This window comes from Engystomops pustulosus, chromosome 2, assembly GCF_040894005.1.
Source record: "Engystomops pustulosus chromosome 2, aEngPut4.maternal, whole genome shotgun sequence".
Classification (NCBI taxonomy): domain Eukaryota; kingdom Metazoa; phylum Chordata; class Amphibia; order Anura; family Leptodactylidae; genus Engystomops; species Engystomops pustulosus.
Window position 1 is genome coordinate 39,489,496 of NC_092412.1, and position 26,153 is coordinate 39,515,648.

Consider the following 26,153-nt stretch of genomic DNA (forward strand, 5'->3'; position numbering starts at 1 on the left):
TTATTATTATTATTATTATTATTACAATGTTCTATTCCATTGCTAGAAATCAGTGTCTAACTCCTGGAGACACCTTGTGGCGGATTCTGATATGACATGTAGAGCAACAAGAGGGAGACTTTATTTTGCCTAGTTTTTTTCTTCTCTTTTTGTGCATTTTTTTTATTTTTTGCACCTTGTTGGGAGTATTTGAACATATTTTTTGCAGTGATGTGTGTGTCTGTTGAAGTGTTCCTAATGCATCTTTGCAACACAGATGTTTTCTTTGATTTGCGTCTTCTTATTTGTGAGCAAACTAGAGACTTTTTAGGCACAAATCAAAGTACAACTGACTCATACTTACTTCCATACAGGCGCATAAAACGTTGCAAATAATCAAAAAGTGTGCAAACGTACCACTCAATTAATACATACAAGTTCTTCAGTATCTCAGACTAAGATAAATAAGAACACACAAGTGGGCCAACAGCAGACAACTCTGAAAAGAGGCGGCAGAAATACAATGATAGATGAGACTCCTTTCCATAGAAATCCTTGAAATTATTATACATAGTTTATCATTACTTATACTGTATATGCAAGATAACTTCCCATGAAAGAAAATATTCATTGTATGAGACCTTATGGACACAACCATATTGGGGGCTGTGATCTAGCCGCACAATTTGTCCCCTCATAGAGGTCTTTGCCTCTCCCCGTAGAGGTCTATGCCGCTCAGCTTGTGCAGAGGGGAGAGGTGAGCCCCCCAACTTCTTCACCTGGCGGACAACAGCCGCAAGCCAGGCCCATTTTTGCACACGTTCATCTGTACACATTTTGCCCAAGGTTTTGGCGCACACGATCGGATTGTGCCGCATCGGGGGGCGTGGCCATCGGGCAACCCGACGGATTCGGACAAACCGCAGAATTTAAAAAAAGAATTGTGTCGCAAGATCAGCACTTACATACACCGGGAAGAAGAAGGTGAACTCCGGCAGACCTAGACGCAGCAGCGACACCTGCTGGATATCGGGCGCACGACCTTAGTGAATCCCGGCAGACCCGAATCCTCGTCGGGAAAAACGCGCCGCAGGATCGGGACTGGACCTAAGTAAATAGGCCACAGTCTGTCCACTTAGATGTCATCAGCCAGTACTAGAGCGTCTCTATTGGTAACTCTGTGCCATTCCTCTGTAATTGCTCCTGGAATAAAGTGACAACTAGAGTTCTCTTAAACTTGTGCCCTGCACTATTTAATCCAGATATTAATTTATTTATAAATTTCTGATACTGATGCTTTCTGATGCTATATTATATTGTTATATTATGGGGATTATAAAGCCTGCCTAAAGATATAGCTGGCTCTAGTGGAGTTAGAGCTTGTTACTATATTGCATCCAGACAGCATCATGTTAATAATGGGAAGTGATATGTAACGATAACATATCTCATTGCTATTTAAATAATAAAACTTGCTGATCGTGGGGGTCTCAGTGATGGGACCCCCACAGATCACTAGAACGGGGGTCCAATTTACCCCCTCCCACCCCTTGTAGCACCACCATGATGGCTGGAGCAGCCAGTCAGACATGGCCAGGCTGCCCGTTCATCTCTATGGAGCTGATTGAGATTGCTGAGTACAGCACTCGGCAATCTCCATCAGCTCAATAGAGATGAACAGGGCATGCGGGACCGGCAGCTCCAGCCATCTTGGTGGTTCTACAAGGGGTGCGACAGGGGTACATCAAATACCATCGTACCCCCTTTCTTATGATTTGTGGGGGTCCCATCACTGAGACCCCCACCGATCATCAAGTTAGGATAGGGCCTAACTTGCTTCGTGGGAAAACCCTTTGAAGAGGACTAATGGGTTGAGCTCTCTTTATATGTAGGGGGTGTCTGTTGCATTATATAGCAAACACCCACTGGTAACAACCACAACTGGTGCTGGCCAATTAGGCTAGGATAGTCACTCCCCCTACTATACCCCACATTTATGTGTGGGGTATAGTGATCATTGATATATATTTATGCATGTGGTATAGTGACTGCAGGTACAAATTTATGTGTGCAGTATAGTGACTACATGGACGTAGGGTATGTTAGGTACATATGTTTGCTGTGTATTTACTACTAGTATTTTTTTTTTTAAATGTGCATTCCTTAATTCTGAATAATGAAATTGTGGTGTACTGCTTAGATTCCTTTCTTAAGACTTAAGGCAGCTTTTAATTTGTCACCTCGGTCAGCTGAAAAGATAGAATTGTGCTTGGTTCCATCAACTGAGGTTATGGCTTGAGGATGGAGAGGGCGCAAATTTTTTTTTGTCTGCTGAGGGCACCAAAATGCTTTGTTCTGACCTGCTGAGGTCATGGAGAGTTTCTCATAAACTTCTCACATTTTTGCCAGTTCTAACAGCTAATACAGGATTAAAAGCATTAACCATCCATCTGTCCACTATCCTGCTCTCCTCATCGTCTTCCAAAACTCAAACCTCTGCTCGAAATTGTAATTACCATAAAGTTATAATCTAAATTCTCCATACAGAGACATATCTTCTATATATAGACCATAGAAAGGCCTGACTCTGCTGGGAATAGACAGATAAAGCGCAGCGTGTCAGTGCGCACCACCATGGCAATGGGATTACTGGGAATCTGATTACACGCGATCCCTGTGGTAATGATCTTGGATGGTGCTGCATTATGTTAAGTGAGATAAACTGTGTCATCTGTATACTGGATAAACTGTGTCTTTAACAACTGGAACATGTACTACATACAGCCGCCTGAAAGTTGTAGATGCTCAAATATCATGTCATGTAGGCATACTACTACCCCAGGAGGCAGGGAAGTATGTACCACATGCAGGACCGGCACCAGCACTGGGTATACCAAGGCAAGTGCTGGGGCCAAGAGCTGCTGGGGGGGCCCACATAAGGCTTTTTATAATGAATCCATAGTGGCTGGGGGAAGGGGGGTGTATATAAATAGCCATAAGGCGTTGTATATAAAATAACCATGAGGGAACTGATGATAAACTAGGGAATATTTTAGGGAACAGGAGACTGTTTTAGTTTCTGAAATTTTAGTGCTGCCACGTGAGTTCACTGCAATGGGTCCTACTGAGGCTCTGTAGCCCAGGGGCCTACAGAAACCTGGAGCCATCGCTGTTCACGTGTCAACTCTATCTGCATCCGGAGTTCACAGTAATAGAGGAGAAGGAAACCATTCGCTTCCTACTCCACCATTAGGCCTCTGCCACTTCTGTTCATCGCTGATGCCACTTTGTGCTTGATATAAACAGAACAGCAAGAGAATGGAGCAGGATACTATGGGGAAAGGGGAAAGTTAAGGACAGAAAAGGGCGTAAATAGGGGGCTACAGATAGGGGGCATTTTCAGGGAGGGTGGGAAAGAGTATAGGACATTATAGGTGGGGAGGGTTACATATTAGTTACTATTATTGCATATGGGGCTACTGAAAAAGGGGACAGAGAAAAGAGGGGCATTATAATAAGGGTCCAAAGGATGGCATTAGTGGATACAGGACAGGAGTTATTATATAGTAAGGGGCCAGAGGAAGGCGACATTATACAGTGGGGATAATACTTTGTGGGTACACTAGGGGAGGGTTGACCTTTGGCCTCTTAACTGCCCTAAAGGTTGGGAGGTATAAGAAGACCAGTTTTCCTGACATGTTTGTTTAAACATATACATTTTCAATAAATAATATGGGCTTTGTGTGGCTCCCTTTCTATGTTAGTTTGACTCAAAATGTATCTGTAAATTGACAACTGGGAGGGTTTTCATGCGCAGTGTGAATTTGTCCTATCACTATTGTCTAATAATTCGTCACCTGTTACCAGCCCAAATTGGCAATATTTTATGTAATTTCGCAAGAGAAGAAGCTGGAGAAATAAATAATAATTGAATATAACAAATCTGAAGACCCCAAGCACCAACATGGCTTTATATGAAAAGGAGTAAAATAAGCAGACCGTACGGCCTCCATAAGAAGACAAATAGGACAGGCAGAGCTTACCCATTGCTGCTACTATATCAAGCAAAATTGTCAAGAGTCTTAGTGGTTGTATCCTGCCTAATCCGAATTGAGGTGTCTCCAGTATAAACCCTTTATATTGATGTTCCTGGAGGATATAAAGGCCTGTTGAAAACAGTTGTCCATAGCAACCAATCACAACGCAGCTATTATTTTCCCAGAACACTTTAAGAAATGAGTGCTCCACTCTGATTGGTTGCTCTGGACAGTAAATGCAGTCTTTCTTGTTATGGTATGTTTACATCTCTTGTATATGTTATTTTAGGGGGTGTTATGTCTACATCCAGAACTGAAAAAGGTAATAACTAGTATTTTGAGTGCCCCTGTCGGTGTATTGTGCCACAAACTGCATGACCTAGCCGAATTGGCAACCAAAAATTAAATTTTTGCCTTAAAGTTGGGGTTTTCACACTAATTTGCCATAATTTTGTTATAGGGCATAAGCTATAAATTGTTTCCATTATTTAGGCATGACACATGGGTGATAAATGCTGGTGTAGGCACCAAAAAGCCACATTGGCCTGTTTATTTAAATACAGGGTTAGGGCAGGAAACTAAACCTTTGTCCCCAAGGGTGAGCCTAAACTCTCTGCTGTCTGATGGTGCCCTCTCCGCCGTATAATGTATAAATGCCTTATAAGTTATGTGTATATGCTGTATGTGTATATAGTGTATGGTATGTGTATATACGATATGTGTGCATATATGCTGTAGTTTGTATATGGCACAATATGCGTATCTACATGCTCTACATGTGTGCGAATGTGTGAGTATACAAAAATTTCTATTTTTTAAGCGGGAAGGGCTGAGGCTAAACTCACCTCATGGGTGGTGCACCCGTTTGTTTCTGGCTACTATTGACAGAATATGAAATCCTATTATGAGATTTAGAAAAATTCAACAATTGCAATTTCTTTCCTAACCTTCAAACGTAACCTATAAACCCATCTATTTAGGACAGCCTACAACACAAACAATAACACCATTGCTGTGCTCCTTCATACCATGTCTCCATCTCCATATAGATTGTGAGTCCTCACGGCCAGAGTCCTCCTTCCACTTGTTCCTGATCTCTGTACTTTTGTATTTTGTACTTGCATTCGTTCTTGTTTTAATGTAATTGATTGTACAATACCATAGAATTTGTTTATAGCAGTCGTCTGCTAGGCGTAGAAATGTCAGCTAGCATACAGCCCCCAAAGAAGAGAACTGTCCACAGGCGCGATACAGTGAGTACAATGGAGCTCATTTATCAAGAGTTGCGCTGCTCATTTTTGTTGGACTTTGCACTTCTTTGGGGATTACACGGCTTGGACAGGTATTTAACAGGTGTCTGCACTGGGTGTCACATGCGATCGTTTTCTGTTGCTGCTGTGCCGGCTTCCATGCGACACAAATTGGGGGGAGTGCTGTTGGACAGTCCGACTGATTCGGACTGAGCGGCACAGTGCATTACGGTCGGACAATGCAGTTTCAGTGAACTCCATCGGATAGGTAAGTAAATGTGCCCCAATGTGTGCCACCATACTGCGCTACACTGTGAAAATACATAGTGGGGCAGATTTACTTTCAAAGGTAGTCAAAGTGTAAAACATCTGACAGTCAGTGAATAAAAGAACGGCGCTTATGATTATAACTAGTCTCAGCGAAACCAAAACTTATGTAGAGTTATATAAGACATCACTCGACCATCAATGTCATAACCAGCTATGGATGAGTGGATGATAAAAGCTACATAATAAAGCTTCCCTCTGCCACTTAAAGGCTAATTTGGGAACAGGTAGTGCCCTTCTCCCGTGCCGCTCTGCTGATACTAGCATGTTCCAGTCCACAGCAATGCACCAACAGATCATAAACATTGAAGCAAAAAATACCATTTGTTCTTCCTCTGAGCTATAAATGTTGACAGGAAATCAAAATAAATCAATACAATCGAATTAGAGTAGCAGCGGTTCTTCTCAACAGGAAAAGTCATTCTACGCCGTCTCTGCTGACACACACCTGCCTTAATAGGCTTCATGTTGAATAACTAAGAATTCTTATTTTGTTTTTACTTAATGCTGCAAAATATTAATAGGATCTTTAGACAACTTTCATCAAATGAGACACGCAGCAGGAAAAACTGACATATCAGCCTGTGTTCACACTTCGTAGTTCTAAGGCAGTTTTGATGTATTCTATAGATGGAAGCATGGAGACAAAGTAATAAGTGTTGTACCAACTTCGATTTTTATCCCCATCCACAGTATAGCAGATAACAATGTCATCGGCGGTGGTCCAAAGGTCATCTGATTGGCGGTGGTCCAATGATCATCAGATCGGTGGTGGTCCAATGATCATCTGATCGGCGGTGGTCTAATGATCACTGATCGGTGGTGGTCCAATGATCATCTGATCGGAGGTGGTCCAATGATCATCTGATCGGTGGTAGTCCAATGATCATCTGATCAATGGTGGTCCAATGATCATCTGATTGGCATTGGTCCAATGATCATCTGATCGGTGGTGGTCCAATGATCATCTGATCGGCGGTGGTCTAATGATCATCTGATCGGTAGTGGTCAAATGATCACTGATCGGTGGTGGTCTAATGATCATCTGATCGGTAGTGGTCAAATGATCACTGATCGGTGGTGGTCCAATGATCATCTGATCGGAGGTGGTCCAATGATCATCTGATCGGTGGTGGTCCAATGATCATCTGATCGGCGGTGGTCCAATGATCATCTGATCAGCAGTGGTCCAATGGTCACTGATCGGTGGTGGTCCAATGATCATCTGATCAGAGGTGGTCTAATGATCATCTGATCGGCGGTGGTCCAATGATCATCTGATCGGCATTGGTCCAATGATCATCTGATCGGCGGTGGTCCAATGATCACCTGATCGGAGGTGTTCCAATGATCATCTGATCTGAGGTGGTCCAATGACTGGAGCACTCACTATTCATGAAAACTGACCTTAGCCGATCTTGAGAAGCAGGGTGTTCTTACTAGCTGCATGAAGCTGCAGGTCAAGCATGTGTCCTGCCACTCTATTCAATACTATGTGAGTGTCAGAAATTGGCAGGCACATTATTATTATTTCTTTATAAATCACCATTAACCATGGGGCTGTCACTGGGGTATCTCACACTCATAGATGGTGAATAGTGCTGTGCTTAGCAATTTCCAACACTCTCATAGTATCATTCTGCTTAATTCAACTAGGGAGAAGGGGATCCCCGTCCACATGTTTGGTGGACATTCATTCTCTGGTTTGTGGATTGTGGAGGTCCCAGCAGTCAAACTCCTACCGATCAGATTGACGTAGAATTGAATGGAAGATGGTACAAACTCTGATGGTGCCTCGACCCCCACCAGTTCCAGCCTCCAGATAAATCTGCAGCACTATTACGGCAGTTCTACAGGTCTACAGGCATTGCGCAGACGCGGGGCAGGAACACCTCGTACCGGCCAAATGATCCACTGGGCGTTCCTGCCGTTGCACCCATTCACACCCACTTTACTTGGAAGTGGCGTAATGGGGAAAATAGCCACAATTCCTAGCTGTGAACCAGGAATTGCAGCTATTTCAGAGCTTGTACGCCAGATTACAGGCATACAAGGCCAGATAAATATGGCCCTTTACTTGATGATACATGGAGTGAACTCTAGATCACTTGCATGGACATAGATTTAAAGGGAACTATTAAAGTTGATCAAGCAATCTCATATGTAGGCATCGGGTAATAGAGGAGAGGATTCATATACTGTTTTGCACAAAGCTGAGGAACCATACCTAATAGATAATACAAAAAGGCCTTTTTCTCCTCTTTTTAAACACCTTTTCTTCAAAAAGTACACATTGCAAAGAGGCAGCAACAAAGGGACAGAATTTGATGACTTAGATCTATCTGCCGGCACCACTCTCTCCTTCTTCGAGTAGATCTGCCTTCTGCTATTAAAGCCCTGAAATCTTGCACAGTCACAGCATTAATGGAGACCAGCATAAGAGAGTGGTGCTGGTGTCTGAGAGGAGCAGTCCAGAAAACAACACTGCTCCAGGAGCAAGCTGCATGCCCAAGGTGTACCAAGGTTCTAATCCGCATATAGAGTTGATAGATGGCTACGCAGGATATATTTATTGTCACCATTATGATCTGAGAAACTGTATGAGGGCCAAATAACAAAGGAGGTCATAGACTCCCACAGAGACAGCTGCTCCACTAACATACAGTAAATTTACCATTGATCACTAGAACAGTCCTAAGCCTCCTGTCTTTTCTCAGTGGATGATCAAAGTAAGACAAAGTTTGATTGGAGTGATGGTCATGCATGTGCTCCATCCAAAGTCCCCTTCATATGGGGTTGTCTTCTTTCAGATGCACTATAGTGTCATATCCTTGGCCTACTGGAGAACTCCAGTACTCTGGTTGGTTTGTCCAACCAGAGAATGAGCTGAACAGCTTTAATAGTCTAAAGACCTCCTACAATGACAGGTGCATTAGAGATTGCCTGGTTCATCTTTCCTGAAGACAAGCCATCTGAAAAAAACGTATGATTCTGATACCAAACCTGAAAGAAACTATTGTAGATTCCCAGAGTTTAACCAGCAGGGATGCCTCAACTCTTATACAATCAATTGGCCTCCATTTGCTAGGTTCTTCACAAAGTCTGCAAAGCGCGCTGCACCTTAATTGCTCCATTTTTACAAGAAACATCAATAGGACACTCATTTACTATTGGCCTTGTAGTGTATTTTAAGTAAAACAAAATCAATTTTTTCTTTTTCCCATGTCCTGCTTTATGCAAGTTAGAAAGGGAAAAAACAGCCTTGGACAGATGTCATCAGTGCTCTGACCTACCTATTAAGTATGACGCGGCCAATGGCTTTGGAAACTACAATGTAAATCCATAAACAAGCCATGAAAGGTTTTTATCATGTACTATTATATATTTAAATGACTAACTTAACATGTTTGTCCCCCGAGACTTTCTGAATCATTCTAGTTATGGAAAACTACATGGATATTTAGCTTCACATGTCGGGATAAATGTATAGTCCAGCCATCAGACAAATCCAAAGAGACACAACTATTCTGACCTTCATGCTTTTCAGAACGGTGAGGGGCGAGCCGTGTAGCTGCACCGTATGTATGGAAAAGGACAGAGCACACACTGGGGCTCATTTACTAAGGGTCCGAACACAGTACTTTCGTTGCCCCGGGATTTTGGCGCACGCGATCGGATTGTGGGCATCGGCGCCGGCTTGCACGCAACAGAAATGGGGGGGCGTAGCCATCGGACAACCCAACAGATTCGGACAAACGGTGGAATTTAAAAAAGGTTTTGTGTCGCAAGATCAAGCACTCATATGCACCAGGAAGAAGAAGGTGAACTTCGGCGGACCTCAGCGCAGCAGCGACACCGGAAGGAACTTGGACGCATGACCTTAGTGAATTGCGCCGGACCCGAATCCTCGTCGGACAACGCACCGCGGGATCGCGATGGGACCGGGTAAGTAAATCTGCCCCACTATGTATTTTCACAGTGTAGCGCAGTATGGTGGCACACATTGGGGCACATTTACTTACCTATCCGATGGAGTTCACTGAAAGTGCATTGTCCGACCGTAATGCACTGTGCCGCTCAGTCCGAATCAGTCGGACTGTCCAACAGCACTCCCCCCAATTTGTGTCGCATGGAAGCCGGCACAGCTGCAACAGAAAACGATCGCATGTGACACCCAGTGCAGACACCTGTTAAATACCTGTCCAAGCCGTGTAATCCCCAAAGAAGTGCAAAGTCCAACAAAAATGAGCAGCGCAACTCTTGATAAATGAGCCCCATTGTGCTCACTGTACCGCGCCTGTGGACAGTTCTCTTCTTTGGGGGCTGTATGCTAGCTGACATTTCTACGCCTAGCAGACGACTGCTATAAACAAATTCTATGGTATTGTACAATCAATTACATTAAAACAAGAACGAATGCAAGTACAAAATACAAAAGTACAGAGATCAGGAACAAGTGGAAGGAGGACTCTGGCCGTGAGGACTCACAATCTATATGGAGATGGAGACATGGTATGAAGGAGCACAGCAATGGTGTTATTGTCTGTGTTGTAGGCTGTCCTAAATAGATGGGTTTATAGGTTACGTTTGAAGGTTAGGAAAGAAATTGCAATTGTGATTCTGTTGTTGGTGATTGGCAATTCAAGTTCCAATGTTTTCACTAAGCCCCATGTGACATTCCCAGACCCTGGAAACGTCCATTAATTATCGTTTTTATAGAAACTACTTGAATGCACAGGTTTTTGGAAGTGCAGGAAGTGAGTTAAAGTTGCCCACGTAACCTCGGTATGGCACAATGCTCAAACACAAGCCTGTATGGCTAAAAGACCCCTTTCAATAGCCTCAGTGAAACAGAACCGTATCAGCACAGTAGGGCACCACTTGCCTCTTGTTTGATATAAGCCCGGTCTGAAACAGTATTTTATCGGGTTTTAGCAGAGCAAAAATACAAGTGTAGAACTACAAGTATCAGCAATCAGTGAGTTAGTTAACTCAAGGCAACTAATGCTGGTCAATGGACATGATGGATGCCTGTCCTTAATGATTCTTCCTGCCTTAGATGGTAAAATATCTCCCAGGGAATAACAATGGGCACAAGAGGTGACCTTATTATATTAGCCATAGACACACCCCTCACACCCATGGGAGTGCTCTAGGAACCCCCTACCTAAAATCAGATCCAGGACCTTTGAGGAGTTCTAGCTTCTAGTTCTTTGGTCCGGATTAATCTTTGGATTACATTGAGACCAGACATGGCCAATTTCCTATGCTCCTATTGAGAGTTAGCTATATCTCTGTGTCCAAGGATGATAGACTAAATTGAGACACAGGTATGGGTTACTCTGGGTATCCCAATTCCAAATATGTACTTGACCTTGGGCTGGGATGGATCATAACTCCATAACTGTCCCTAACTGACATATTGGTCATACAAGCACATAGGAATTTTATGATCCTTTGTCTAAAAAGTGGAACTCTAGATGGAACTCTAAGGAAAGCTTGGAGTCGCCAGGACTACAGAAGATGATAGATACCCCCTACAGAGGCAGAGACCCTATTCAGTGTTTGAAGTGTGGCCTTCCAGAGATTTCAGTAGTTATTCAAGATAAGGCTAGGAGGGATCAAGAGACACTGATGCACTGATGAACCAGGCAAAACCTTGCATGTGACCCCCACCCCCACCCGTTGGCATGTATGTTTCTATATTTCATCACAGCCCTATATTTCTTAAAGGTAAGGGGTCTCTGGCACCCTGCCTCAGGTTATATTCTTGTCTGATGCAGACCTACATATTAATAGTCTGGTTACAAATTCCATCTTAATACTATAAGAGTTGGTAGATGATACAAGTAGACACCATCTCTGAGGCTTTTAATATATTCCATCACATCATTAATAAGAACACATCCAGTCACTTTATTCCTCCCAGAGCTTTTATTGTTGTGTGCAATAAACCAGGTCCAAGGCCTCGTCCTGACAGATCAATTAAGTCTGGATAAGTATCCATTAGGCCCCAGGCTAGACCTCCCAGCAGTCTTATCTGTCTAAATGAATTGTACGCTTGCCACTTATGTTTTACTGGAGACTATTTTTTTTTCTTATTTTGTTTACTACTGTATTGGGAGATGATATAAGGACAAAAGCTGGAAAGTCAGGAGAGATTGCAATTCATTTCACAATCTAATGTCCCCATCATATATAAGGAGTCCTTGCTTTGCAGACACGTTCAATAGAAGCTCAGTTTCTGACACTTAATGCTTGTTTGACCACCCTAAAAATATACATGCTCGGCCAGGACAAGTGTGCTTGTGTTTTCATTTGGAAGATGGCATTAGGCCACTGCCGCAATGTAGTCCCCAAGAAAAGGATCAGACATGTGTGACAAGGCACAAGGTATCGTGGTTGAGGACCGATATGTGTCACTGAGGTGCCTGGCGTCAGTGAAGTAAGCCGCTAATCTTTGGCAGTAACCATAGGTTGCTGACCCTTATTTAAAAGTATAGTAGTATAACTGCTTTCATGGCATTAAAACGGGCCGGCTTTTCCTGGAGTAGTCTGAGAGCTGAGTGGGGTGACTGCTCCCATGTATCCAGGCCAGGTGTTGCCTTGCATTTATTAGCTAGGAGGTTTAGCAGAGCTGAGACTGTGTGGCTCCAAGCATGTATCTAATAAACACACAGGCTGCAGGGGCCGCCAGCACCAGGAGTGTCACATCATTATACAGGCTGTCAGTCATGTGTATAGGAGTAGCTCATACACACACAGGCTGCAGGAGGCAACAGCACCAGGAGCGTCACATCATTATACAGGCTATCAGTCATGTGTATAGGAGTATCTCATACACACACAGGCTGCAGGGGCCGCCAGCACCAGGAGTGTCACATCATTATACAGGCTGTCAGTCATGTGTATAGGAATATCTCATAAACACACAGACTGCAGGGGCCGCCAGCACCAGGAGTGTCAAAAACTGAGCCCACAAGAAAATTTTTCCACATTTAATAAGCCCTCACACAGGTCTGTACACGTAAAAATGAAAAAGTTATGGATTTTTTAAGTTGGAGAGCGAGAAATGAGCGGAAAAACCCTGCATTTTTAAGGGGTTAAATTTACAGGTATGGAGAGGGACATGGAAAAAGCTTGTATCTGCAGAAGGGAACATGATATTTGGCACTGTCCCTAGGGAAGCTTAAGGACTTTTATATTTCTAGCTGGCAATGAAGGGAGGATGAAGTTGACAAGATAAAATAGGGTAAAAAGTTCAATAAAACATTTACAAGTGTTTTGTTTTATCTACCACCAGGATGAAAGACTGTAAACCCAGCTCACTTACATGCAGCTCTATGCCCTTGCTGGCAGGATCCCCTCCTCTTCTTTTATCTTATGTTGTTGTTTTTATGAAAACTTTGCATAAATATTATGCAATATAGTCCGGAGCCCCTCGGGCTCATTTGCATAATTTTTAAAACCTTTTTCTTCAAAGATAAGGAAAGCTAAAAGAAGCTAAGAAGTTAAAAAAAAAGATTGAATCCTGCAGGAGGGCGCACACAGCAATATGTAAGTGTGCTTGGTTTACAATACGTGACCATGGTGTTAGATTTCTTTTAAAGGGGCACAACATTTAACAACAATTATGCAAATTATTCAGGTATATGTTTTTTGCTATGCTTTTATTTCTTATAAACTAAAAAAAAAACCTTCACATGGTGCAGTTTTTACAGATGCTGTCATCTAGTGGCCAAATACTACATTGCTTAGGATCTGAATCAGATTCTACAGCCTGATTGCCTGACACTGAATCATTAGGACTAAGGGTAAAAAATATACAGAAAACCGTCGCTCATAGGGCAAAAAGTTTTGATTGCTTTAGTGAATATAGTAAAGCTCTTAAAGCTCTTATTGCATGCATCCCCGGCCTTTGCTGAGTGTACACTTAGGGAGGTCCCTAGTAACTGTCCATTTAAGGAAAGTTACATCACTGAAGAAACACCCTGAGCATCAGCAGGAGCCAATCACTGGCAGTGCAGATGTTTACTCCGCCTCCTTCGTTGGGAGGGGTGGAGCATAGAACATACGGTAACAAGTACTTTGAAACAATTCTCTTCCTACCTGTAGTGTTTTTGAATCTTTGTAAAATAACCTGAAGAAACATTTGGTGATATGGTTCATTAATATATAGAAGAAGGGGCTTGTCACAGATCAGATAGCAACAAAGCTATGAGTAGGGCACAAAATCGGAAACCAATTAAGTAACTTTTACCTAGTCCGTAAGAGTAAATATATTCAAAAATGCCTGGGTCCACTCTCTTCTCAGCTGCATTCACCACTACCTGGCCTCCTGCACCAATGTACCATTCTTTCAGTCATGTTACATCAGTTATAGAAGTGTTTATAGGACTCTGACTGTAAGCAGGGTGCGGATCACACCTCATGGCTTGACAGGCTGCATGTGGCTTGTGCACCTCTGATCCCTCTTTTAGTTGAGATGAATGTGGCTGCACTTTATGTACATGCTTAGGAGTGAAGCCTATCTTATATAGATTAGAGCAGGGGTAGGGAACTTATGGCTCGGGAGCCAGATATGGCTCTTTTGTTGGCTGAATCTGGCTCTCAGACAGATCTTTAATAAATAGTGATGGCTGCTGTGTGTCTCTTAGACTGATCACTGGATACAGGCAGCGATGTTACCACTGCCTACGTCCTTTGTACGACCAAGGCGCCATCGCCACCATCGTCTCAGCCTGGGTCAAAGAGAAGATTGTGGGAGCGATGAGGAGCTGGCTGCAGGGAGTGCTGCTAAGTGAATATTCTTTTTATTTCTGTGACTACATGTGCTGTGGCTACCTATCTACTGGGAGTATGTGCTGGGGCTACCTATCTAATGGGAGTATGTGCTCTGTCTACCTATATATACTGGGGGCGTGTTATGTGGTTACCTATCTACTTGGGGGCATGTGCTATGGCTACCTATACACTGGGTGACAAGCCTGCGAAGGCTTTATAGGCACACGGGAAGTGGGCAGCACCAAACAGTGACACACTGGCACTTTAAGTCCGCGATTGGCGGCACGCATGCGCTGGCCAGCTGGGACAGGAGCCGGAAAGTGGGGGGTTGAGTGAGCTCGGAAAGGGGTGCCACTACGGAGAGGAGCACGGGTGTGTCTGCGATCCAAGACCTAGATCGCAGGGGCACCCGTGACAATGGGACTACCTATCTACTCGGGAGCATGTGCATATGGTACGGCTCTTACGAAATAACATTTTAAAATATGTGGCGTTCATGCCTCTCTCAGTCAAAAAGGTTCCTGACCCCTGGATTAGAGGAATAAGGCACAGAGAAGGAATGCTTGCATTTATCTCACCACTACTAGAGGGACCAGGAGACAAAAGTTGAGACACAGCCCTGTCGGTTAGACCTATTGGAGCAGATTTATCAAGCTGTCTAAAAGTCAGAATATTCCTAGTTGCCAATGGCAACCAATCACAGCTCAGCTTTCATTTTACCATTGCTCATGAATATTTTAAAGGGGAGCTGTGATTGGTTGCCATGGGCAACTAGAAATATTCTAACTTTCAGACAGCTTGATAAATCTGCCCCATTATGTCAATATTTTTTAAACAATGTTCTTCAAACAAAATAAACTATTAATAATAAAATGCATAATCATCTGCATATGAGTGCTGCAGGCCATAGAGCTGATGTGACTAATAGGCCTTGCTTTAAAAAACAAAAACCTGAATCTATTCCTAATTTGCATTAAAAATTGGTGAAGAAAATCTATGCAAAACCAATAAAGATTAAAGTCCATGAAATTGCAACCCAGAATCTGGAATTTATCTTTGTTTATTTATTTCCTCCAGAGAATTAGAATATAGCTTTTATCACCTTGTCTGCATAATTGAATTTATTAAAAGGTGCACTTGGCAGAGGAGAGCATGCTGGGAAACGAAGTTAAATTTGTGCAGATAACACACCACATGTGCTTTGTTTTCCTACCACAGGATGCCAAGCAAATGCTGTAAATATGAGACAAGGTCAAGCCAAGACCATAAAGAAATCACTGCATTGGTCACAGATACTGAATTATAAATGTAATGCAGATGTAGAAATGATTATAAGAAAATATACCAAAATGAAAAATAAGGGTTCTTAAACCAGGTTATAAACCCAGTATTGTAGATCAACTTTATCCAATTTGGGCCATAGATACAGGACTATGTATGGGTTGGATTCCATGGACTGAGCACATTGCAGGGGAGTAACAGGAGTAACAACAGCACCAACACTGTTACAGAGCAGTACAGATAGAGAGCAGTACAGTACATGTAGCACAGGTAGAAGGCAGTACAGTAGTAGTACAGGTAGAGAGCAGTACAGTACATGTAGTACAGGTAGAGGGCAGTATAGTGCATGTAGTACAGGTAGAGAGCAGTACAGTACATGTAGTACAGGTAGAGAGCAGTACAGTACATGTAGCACAGGTAAAGGCAGTACAGTACATGACGTACAGGTAGAGAGCAGTACAGCACATGTAGTACAGGTAGAGGGCAGTACAGTACATGTAGTACATGTAGAGAGCAGTACAGTACATGTAGTATAGGTAGAGAGCAGTACAGCACATGTAGTAAAGGAAGAGGGCAGTACAGTAAATGAGGTACAGAAAGGGGGCAGTACAGTACATGTAGTACAGGTAGAGGGCAGTACAGCACATGTAGTACAGGTAAAGGGCAGTACAGTACATGACGTACAGGTAGAAAGCAGTACAGTACATGTAGTATAGGTAGAGAGCAGTACAGCACATGTAGTACAGGTAGAGGGCAGTACAGTAAATGTGGTACAGAAAGGGGGCAGTACAGTACATGTAGTACAGGTAGAGGGCAGTACAGTACATGACGTACAGGTAGAGAGCAGTACAGCACATGTAGTACAGGTAGAGGGCAGTACAGTGTATATGGTACAGGTATAGAGCAGTACAGTACATGTAGTACAGCTAGAGAACAGTACAGGACATATAGTACATGTAGAGAGCAGTACAGTACTTGTAGTACAGGTAGAGGGTAGTACAGTACATGTAATACAGGTAGAGAGCAGTACAGGACATGTAGTACAGGTAGAGGGCAGTACAGGACATGAAGTACAGGTAGAGGGCAGTACAGGACATGTAGTACAGGTAGAGCGCAGTACAGTACATGTAGTACAGGTAGAGGGCAGTACAATACATGTAGTACAGGTAGAGCGCAGTACAGTACATGTAGTAGAGGTAGAGGGCAGTACAGTACATGTAGCACAGGTAGAGGGCAGTACAGTACATGTAGTACAGGTAGAGGGCAGTACAGTACATGTAGTACATGTAGAGAGCAGTACAGTATATGTAGTAGAAGTAGAAGGCAGTACGGTGTATATGGTACAGGTATAGAGCAGTACAGTACATGTAGTACAGCTAGAGAGCAGTACAGTACATGTAGTACAGGTAGAGGGCAGTACAGTACATGTAGTACAGGTAGAGGGCAGTACAGTACATGTAGTACAGGTAGAGGGCAGTACAGTACATGTAGTACAGGTAGAGGGCAGTACAGTACATGTAGTACAGGTAGAGAGCGGTACAGGACATGTAGTAGAGGTAGAGAGCAGTACAGTACATGTAGTACAGGTAGAGGGCAGTACAGTATATGTAGTACAGGTAGAGAAAAGTAAAGAACAAGAGGGAGCAGTAAACATACCGCCCAACTGCAGTGCAGAAAGAGGGACTAAAAAGCTGTCCCATTTGTCCTGCTCCTTAGTCCACCCCCACACAGTTTAATTCGCCACTTAATGCCCCCCATCTCCCCCTAACAATAATGCCTTCTTACTGTGGCCAACCCCCTATGGACCCATATAATACAACCTAATGCAACTCAGTAACATATAAAACCCCTCTTTAATTTTATCCTTCCTTTACATTTGGTTTTCCACTTTTATTCAGCTCCCCAAGCTTACACACAGTAATATCTGTACTCCTTCCCCCACCCCTCCACACATGATGTGGCCCCAGGTCTCTATCCCCCTTATATTATGTCCCTCTGTCCTCCAGACTCCTCTGCCTGTGGCCTCCTTTCCTCCAAACTGCTCTTGTCCTCCCACCTCCTCTGCTTGTGGCCTCATGTCCTCAATCCTGCAGTTTCCAGCCCTCCTTTTTTTCATCCTCCTCTACCTGTGGCCTCTTGTTTTGCAACCTCCTCCTGTAACCTCCTGTTCACAAGCCTCCTCTGCCTGTGGCCTCCTGACCTCCAGCCTCCTCTACCCATGGTTTCCTCCATTCTGTGGTCTCCTGTCCTCCACCCTCCTGTCCTCCAGCCTCCTTCTGTAGCTTCCTGTCCTCCAGCCTCCTCCTGTGGCCTGTCCTCCTCTACCAGTGGCCGTCTTTCCTCCAGTCTTCTCTTCCTGTGGCCTCCAGTCTTGCAGACTCCTCCTGTTGCCTCCTGTCCTCCAGCCCCCTCTTCCTGTGGTCTACAGTCCTCCAGCCTCCTCTTCCTGTAGTTCCCTGTCCTTCAACCGCCTCTTCCTGTAGCTTTCTGTCTTCCAGCCTCCTCCTGTAGCCTCCTGTCCTCCACCCTTTTCTACCTGTGGCCTCCTGTCCTCAATCCTGCTGTTTCTGGGCCTCCTTTTTCCATCTTCCTCTCCCTGTGGCCTCTTGTTTTCCAGCCTCCTCCTGTAACCTCATGTCCACAAGCCTCCTCTGCCTGTGACCTCCTGTCCTCCAGCCTCCTCTACCCATGGTTTCCTGTCCTCCATCCTGCACTTTCTGTGGCCTCCTGTCCTCCATCCTCCTGTCCTCCAGCCTCCTCTTGTAGCTTCCTGTCCTCCACCCCAGCCTCCTCCTGTGGCCTGTCCTCCTCTACCAGTGGCCTGCTTTCCTACAGCTTCCTCTTCCTGTGGCCTCCTGTCCTCCATCCTCCTCTACCTGTGGCCTCCTCTCTTCCAGCCTCCTCCTGTAGCCTCCTGTCCTCCAGTCTCCTCTTCCTGTGGCCTACAGTTCTGCAGCCTCCTCTTCCTGTAGCCCCCTGTCCTTAAGCCACCTCTTCCTGTAGCCTCCTCTCTTCCAGTCCCCTCCTGTAGCCTCCCATCCTCATCTACCTGTGGCCTCCTGTCCTCCAGCATCCTCTACCTGTTGCCTCCTATATTCTGCTGTTGTCCCCTGTTCCTGGGTTTTAAACAACAAAAAAAAAAAACATTGTTCCCTTGCATTCCTGCATCCAGTCCGGGCAGCTGTGAGATGACAGAGGAGGGGGTGGGCCAGCCAGGAAAGGAGCAGTAGCAGTAGCAGCTGATCCCTACTGGGCCCAGCCCAGCAGCTCTGGTGAGTTGGTGTGGTGACCGGGAGGCGGAACAACCCAAGGCAGTGAAGGGCAGCCCGGGCCATTCTCCCAACTGCCCAGGACTGTGGGACAGCACCCAAAAATCAGGGCTGTCCCACCAAATCAGGGACGGTTGAGGGCTATGGACCATGAAAAGAGCTGGATGACGCTGATAGAGTTGATGTCCCGGGACATAACTCGCCACCCAAGTCAGTGGGACAGAGCCAAAAATCTGGGACAGTCCCACTGGAGATGGGATGGTTGGGAGGTATGGAAAAGAGCATGTAGGAATTTGACAAGGTCCTATAAAAAGGTTACCTAATTCATTCTATATCCAGGAAAAGGACAGGTTTTTTTAAATACTCAAGTAAGACATCATGAAATATTTTTGCGGATGAATGACTTTGATCTTCGTTTAGCAGTTAAATCATGATCTATTTTCTCCTTAATTATTCTCTTTGTTATTTGTCTCTTTGTACCAGGAGATGCTACCAGCAAGATAAAAGGTGATTGATTTGTTGTTTCAGTAATGAGCAACCAATAAAAAGTCAGAGGTACAAAAAAAGTCCTCTAAAGAGAAAATACATATTAAGAATTACCAAGCAGCTGACACAAAGCAACACAGTGTTGGCACAAGGATAAAAATTAACCATCAGTATCCATCATGATAATCCAGGGACACTTACTCATAGATCCAGCCACTGTGACTAATTACTGAGGTAATCTTATATTTGTTATCAATGGCCTCCTTCCTTCTAAAATTAACATTTAAAATTATTCTTTTCAGCCTGAAGGGCTCTACTAGAGCTCATCTACGGTGTAGCTTCACAGGATGTTACATTGTACATGAGCAGTTCTCCCCTCTCACCGTATGCTTCTGGCATGGGATTACAGGAGGGTGAAGAACTGAAGGAGTAGGAGAGGAAGCTAACAGCCTGTAAGCCAGTGTACAGAGGGGATCTGGAAACACCCCCTGCCCTGAACCCACCTAGATCATTAGCATAATTGTAAAATTTAATTTTAGAAGAAAAGCAGGCCATGGATACAAATATAAGATTACCACAGTGCCTGGATTTATGAGTAAGTGCCCCTGGTTGTTCATCATGCTGGATTTTGATAATAGATTTCCTTTAAGAGTTACGCTACAACCAGCGCGTTGTCATTTAAAAGTAGTCGTACAACCCCTCATAATAAGTTGGGTGAAACACTGTAATTTCTGTGACTAAGGAAATCATATGTAACTATAACAGCTTAAAATAAGAGATTGCACTGCTACCTATTTTTTTTTTTTTCATAACAATTGAGATTTTAACAATTTTGTTGTCACAGCAAATCACATTACAGGTGGTCCCCTACTTAAGGACACTCAACTTACAGACAACCCATAGTTACAGACAGACCCCTGTGACCTCTGGTGAAGTCTCTGGATGTTACTATAGTCTCAGGCTGCAATGATCAGCTGTAAGGTGTCTGTAATGAAGCTTTATTGATAATTCTTGGTCCCATTACAGCAAAAAATGTTTAAACTCCAATTGTCACTGGGGCCAACATTTTTTTTGCCTGGATCTACAATTATAAAATGTACAGTTTCGACTTACATACAAACCTCCGGACCCTATCTTGTACATAACCCTGTACTTCTGTAATTGATAGTCTACACAAATATTTGAACATTAACAGCTGCAGACAGTGTTAGGTATTGGTCCAAGGTATCTGTGTAACCAAATCTTTGTGTGTTTTGTTAGCAGCAGCAGGACTGGCAAAAATGCATTTATATTACAGGATTGTAGCTGGAATTGGTGCTTTAGGATAGTCCCGAAACACTCATGTTTTAGTTGCTCTCTGTATTCAAGCTGTCTTCCAGCCCCATCTCCTCTCTGCTGTAATATCTATCCAGAAGCCTGCTACAGCAAGAAGAAGAGATCGCACATGCCAGTGTGCCCCAGCACTCCAAGTACAGCTACAATCCTTGAATATATGAGCATTTTTCACAGTGCTGTTGATATATTTTTTTCTTTTTTATTATTTCTCAACTTCTGTTTTTTGATGTTTTACTACTACATATAATATTACGTATAATACCTAACCACACGCAGTCCTTATTTTATAATACTGAACAAACATCTACACTCACCGGCCACTTTATTAGGTACACCATGCTAGTAACGGGTTGGACCCCCTTTTGCCTTCAGAACTGCCTCAATTCTTCGTGGCATAGATTCAAAAAGGTGCTGGGAGCATTCCTCACAGATTTTGGTCCATATTGACATGATGGCATCACACAGTTGCCGCAGATTTGTCGGCTGCACATCCATGATGCGAATCTCCCGTACCACCACATCCCAAAGATGCTCTATTGGATTGAGATCTGGTGACTGTGGAGGCCATTTGAGTACAGTGACCTCATTGTCATGTTCAAGAAACCAGTCTGAGATGATTCCAGCTTTATGACATGGCGCATTATCCTGCTGAAAGCAGCCATCAGATGTTGGGTACATTGTGGTCATAAAGGGATGGACATGGTCAGCAACAATACTCAGGTAGGCTGTGGCGTTGCAACGATGCTCAATTGGTACCAAGGGGCCCAAAGAGTGCCAAGAAAATATTCCCCACACCATGACACCACCACCACCAGCCTGAACCGTTGATACAAGGCAGGATGGATCCATGCTTTCATGTTGTTGACACCAAATTCTGACCCTGCCATCCGAATGTCGCAGCAGAAATCGAGACTCATCAGACCAGGCAACGTTTTTTCCAATCTTCTACTGTCCAATTTCGATGAGCTTGTGCAAATTGTTGCCTCAGTTTCCTGTTCTCAGCTGAAAGGAGTGGCACCCGGTGTGGTCTTCTGCTGCTGTAGCCCATCTGCCTCAAAGTTCGACGTACTGTGCATTCAGAGATGCTCTTCTGCCTACCTTGGTTGTAACGGGTGGCGATTTGAGTCACTGTTGCCTTTCTATCAGCTCGAACCAGTCTGCCCATTCTCCTCTGACCTCTGGCATCAACAAGGCATTTCCGCCCACAGAAATGCCGCTCACTGGATGTTTTTTCTTTTTCGGACCATTCTCTGTAAACCCTAGAGATGGTTGTGCGTGAAAATCCCAGTAGATCAGCAGTTTCTGAAATACTCAGACCAGCCCTTCTGGCACCAACAACCATGCCACGTTCAAAGGCATCAAATCACCTTTCTTCCCCATACTGATGCTCGGTTTGAACTGCAGGAGATTGTCTTGACCATGTCTACATGCCTAAATGCACTGAGTTGCCGCCATGTGATTGGCTGATTAGAAATTAAGTGTTAACGAGCAGTTGGACAGGTGCACCTAATAAAGTGGCCGGTGAGTGTATTTAGTGTGTATGTTTAACTAGACAGGGAAGGTGTCAAAATCCTGTCTTTTTAGGTGCTCGGTATCTTTGCTGTGTAACCTTACTCTCTGCAGATGTAACCTACATGAGGATGACACAGGGCCGCTCAGCACTAATCTCACCTGTCGGATCAGCACTACTGCTGACTAAGCTGGGGCGATGCCAACTAGGCCAATAACCTTCACCAGCAACCATTGGCTTTGTAGGAGATTTTTGAGCCCCAATGCCCATTATGTGTAAAAATATTCAATTTAAAAAGAATCCTTTTCCAAATAGACATTTCACAAGAGCTGGTGGGTTCTTTTTAAGTGGCTATGTGCCAAGTTCTGCCAAAATTTTGCTCATATTTCTTGGCAATTGGTCCTATTAGCTGATGATTGTTCGCTGTGACCTTGTTTGTACAGAAGTTCTCATTCTTTTACCTGCAGTGCCACAGCCAGTGTATACATAGTAAATGATTACATCTTATTATAAGACTTATTGAGGCTTCATTGATTTTCTCTTTTCCTGTTTATTGGTTTCTTGGTCATGAGTTTGGATTAAAAGGAAATCTACCATCAAAATTAAACATGATAAACCATGGACACTACACGTACTGACTGTGGTAATCTTCTTATATGTGTTATCCATGGGAATTCTTCCTTCTAAAATCAACTTTTAAAATTATGCTAAATAGCCAGAAGGGCTACCCTAGCCCCTCTGTGATCTGGATTTACAGGCAACTACACTCCCTCTCACCCATTTCTCCTGCTCCCTCAGCACTTGTGCAGTCAGCAAGAAGTGATTTTAAAAGTGAGCCCATGGATAACAGATATAAGAAGATCACCACAGTCCCGGTGTCTGGATATATGAGTAAGTGTCCCTGGTTTATCATGATGGATTTTGATAGTAGGTTCCCTTTTAAATCCGTACAAATATAGAGGCAAACTCTTGACTAATAAACCATGAGAACAAAAATAAACAGGAAAAGAGAAAATCAATAAACCATCAATAAGTCTTATAATAAAATGCAATCATGTACTATGTATATACTGGCTGTGGCACTGCAGGTATAAGAACGAGAACTTCTGTACAATCAAGGTCACAGCGAACAATCATCAGCTAATAGGACTCAGGACAAATTGCCAAGAAATTAGAGATTTAGCTCAAAGTTTGGCAGAACTTGGCACATGGCCACTTAAAAAGAACCTGCCAGGTCTTGTGAAATGTCTATTTGGAAAAGTAAGTCCCTTTGGTTTATCATGATGGATTCTGATGGTAGACGTCAATATCTGCAGTAGAGTCAGAGCTGCCGGCCGGGACTCACCTACATTTACAGCAATTTTTTGAGCTCTTAAGGCGTAGCAGCACACAAGATGGAAACCCACCACATCTAGAAGACTCTCAGATTAAGGCCTCAGGCACACGACCATATTGTCTTTTCTCTTCTGTATATACGGGACGTATAGCAACAGAATGGCAACGTATTGCACTGTATCCGTATAAAATACGGTAAGCTGGCAGATGATGGATGGCTTACTACTGGCTGGCTGACAGAATGCACCTCTCACTGGTTCTGGATACTGCACATATATACTGCACCATACAGTGCACAGCCATATGCAGCCGTATACGGTGGAAAATAGGGTATGCTCTATATCTTTATATGGCTCACTTACGGTACGGTGGACAATACAGCCATGTACATGGATGGCCGTATTGCCCATTGGAATACATGGGGCCATATTCTAGCCATATATATGGCTGTTTTTATACGGTCGTGTGGTTGGGGCCTTAGGGTACATTCACACAGCCGTATGCATAACGCTGTGCACTGAAGAAGAGGAGGATTGTTCTCCATATAGAACAGCGCAGCACAGCCGCACATACTGGGAAAGATAGAGCAGGCTTTCATAGGCAGTCCAAAAAATTGGGAAAACTTTGAAAGTGTCCCCAAGTGCAGTTGCAAAAACCAACAAGCGCTACAAAGAAACTGGCTCATGAGGACCACCCCAAGAAAGGAAGACCAAGAGTCACCTCTGCTGCAGTGGATAAGTTCATCCGAGTCACCAGCCTCAGAAATCTCAGGTAATGGCAGCTCAGATTAGAGACCAGGTCACTGCCGCACAGAGGTCTAGCAGCAGACACATCTCTACAACAACTGGTAAGATAATATTTGTTGCACATCCCTCAAATGTTGTGTCATTCTCTCAGTGCTTCATTTGTATCCATGCCTGAAGAAGGGGCCTGTGCGCCCTGAAAGCTTGCAACAATTATTATTTTTCTCGTTAGCCAATAAAGGTATCATTCCTAAAGAACTTTTGTAGTTTTTACACAAAAGTATTTACATCAGATTTTTGATTTTTCCTGGCTAACACCGTACGACTACAATTTTCTCAACATACTATAACTGGTAAGAGGAGACTGTGTGCAGCAGCCTTCATGGTAAAATAGCTGCTAGGAAACCACTGCTAAGGACAGGCAACAAGCACAAGAGAATTGTTTGGGCTAAAGAACACAAGGAATGGACATTAGACCCGTGGAAAACTGGGATTTGGTCTGAGTCCAAATTTGAGATCTTTGTTTCCAAACACCGTGTGTTTGTGCGATATGCAGAAAAGGTGAACGAATGGACAATACATGCCCGATTCCCACCATGAAGCATGGAGGAGGAGGTGTGATGGGGAGGGGGGGGGGGGCGTGGGGCTTTGCTTGTGACACTGTTGGGGATTTATTCACAACTGAAGGTATACTGAACCTGCATGGTTACCACAGCATTTTGCAGCGGCTGCTATTCTATCCGGTTTGCATTTAGTTGGACCATGATTTATTTTTGAACAGGACAATGACCCCAAACACACCTCCAGGCAGTGTAAGGCCTATTTGACCTAGAAGGAGAGTGATTGGGTGCTATGCCAGATGACCTGACCTCCACAGTCACCAGACCTGAACCCAATTGAGATGGTTTGGGGTGAGCTGGACCGCAGAATGAAGGCAAAAGGGCCAACAGGTGCTAAGCATCTCTGGGAACTCCTTCAAGACTGCTGGAAGATGATTTCAGGTGACTACCTCTTGTAACTCATCAAGAAAATGCCAAGAGTGTGCAAATCAGTAATCAAAGCAGAAGCTGGCTACTTTGAAGAACCTACAATATAAGACATATTTTCAGTTGTTTCACACTTTTGTTAAGTATATAATTCCACATGTGTTAATTCATAGTTTTAATGCCTTCAGTGTGAATCTACAATTTTTATAGTCATGAAAATACAGAAAACTTCTGAATGAGAAGGTTTGTCCAAACTTCTTTTGGTTTGTACTATACACTCACCGGCCACTTTATTAGGTACACCTGTCCAACTGCTCATTAACACTTAATTTCTAATCAGCCAATCACATGGTGGCAACTCAGTGCATTTAGGCATGTAGACATGGTCAAGACAATCTCCTGCAGTTCAAACCGAGCATCAGTATGGGGAAGAAAGGTGATTTGAGTGCCTTTGAACGTGGCATGGTTGTTGGTGCCAGAAGGGCTGGTCTGAGTATTTCAGAAACTGCTGATCTACTGGGATTTTCACGCACAACGATCTCTAGGGTTTACAGAGAATGGTTCGAAAAAGAAAAAACATCCAATGAGCGGCAGTTCTGTGGGCGGAAATGCCTTGTTGATGCCAGAGGAAAATGGGCAGACTGGTTCAAGCTGATAGAAAGGCAACAGTGACTCAAATCGCCACCCGTTATAACCAAGGTAGGCAGAAAAGCATCTCTGAACGCACAGTACATCGAACTTTGAGGCAGATGGGCTACAGCAGCAAAAGACCACACCGGGTGCCACTCCTTTCAGCTAAGAACAGGAAACTGAGGCTACAATTTGCACAAG

The 26,153-nt window shown here is 43.8% G+C and overlaps 1 protein-coding gene across 3 annotated transcripts in view; it reads right to left on the reverse strand.

The window, feature by feature from the left end:
- Positions 1–26,153, reverse strand: part of ATP8A2 (ATPase phospholipid transporting 8A2) — a 493,942-nt gene that overhangs the window by 436,024 nt on the left and 31,765 nt on the right. Inside the window, exon 1 of one of the 3 annotated variants that reach the window (XM_072134327.1) lies at positions 4,023–4,143. The exons of the other annotated variants lie outside the window; for them this stretch is intronic. Coding sequence (XP_071990428.1) covers positions 4,023–4,026 — 4 coding nt within the window. The 5' untranslated portion in view covers positions 4,027–4,143. Of the gene's footprint in view, positions 1–4,022; positions 4,144–26,153 lie in introns of those variants that run through there. 3 annotated transcript variants of the gene reach the window in all.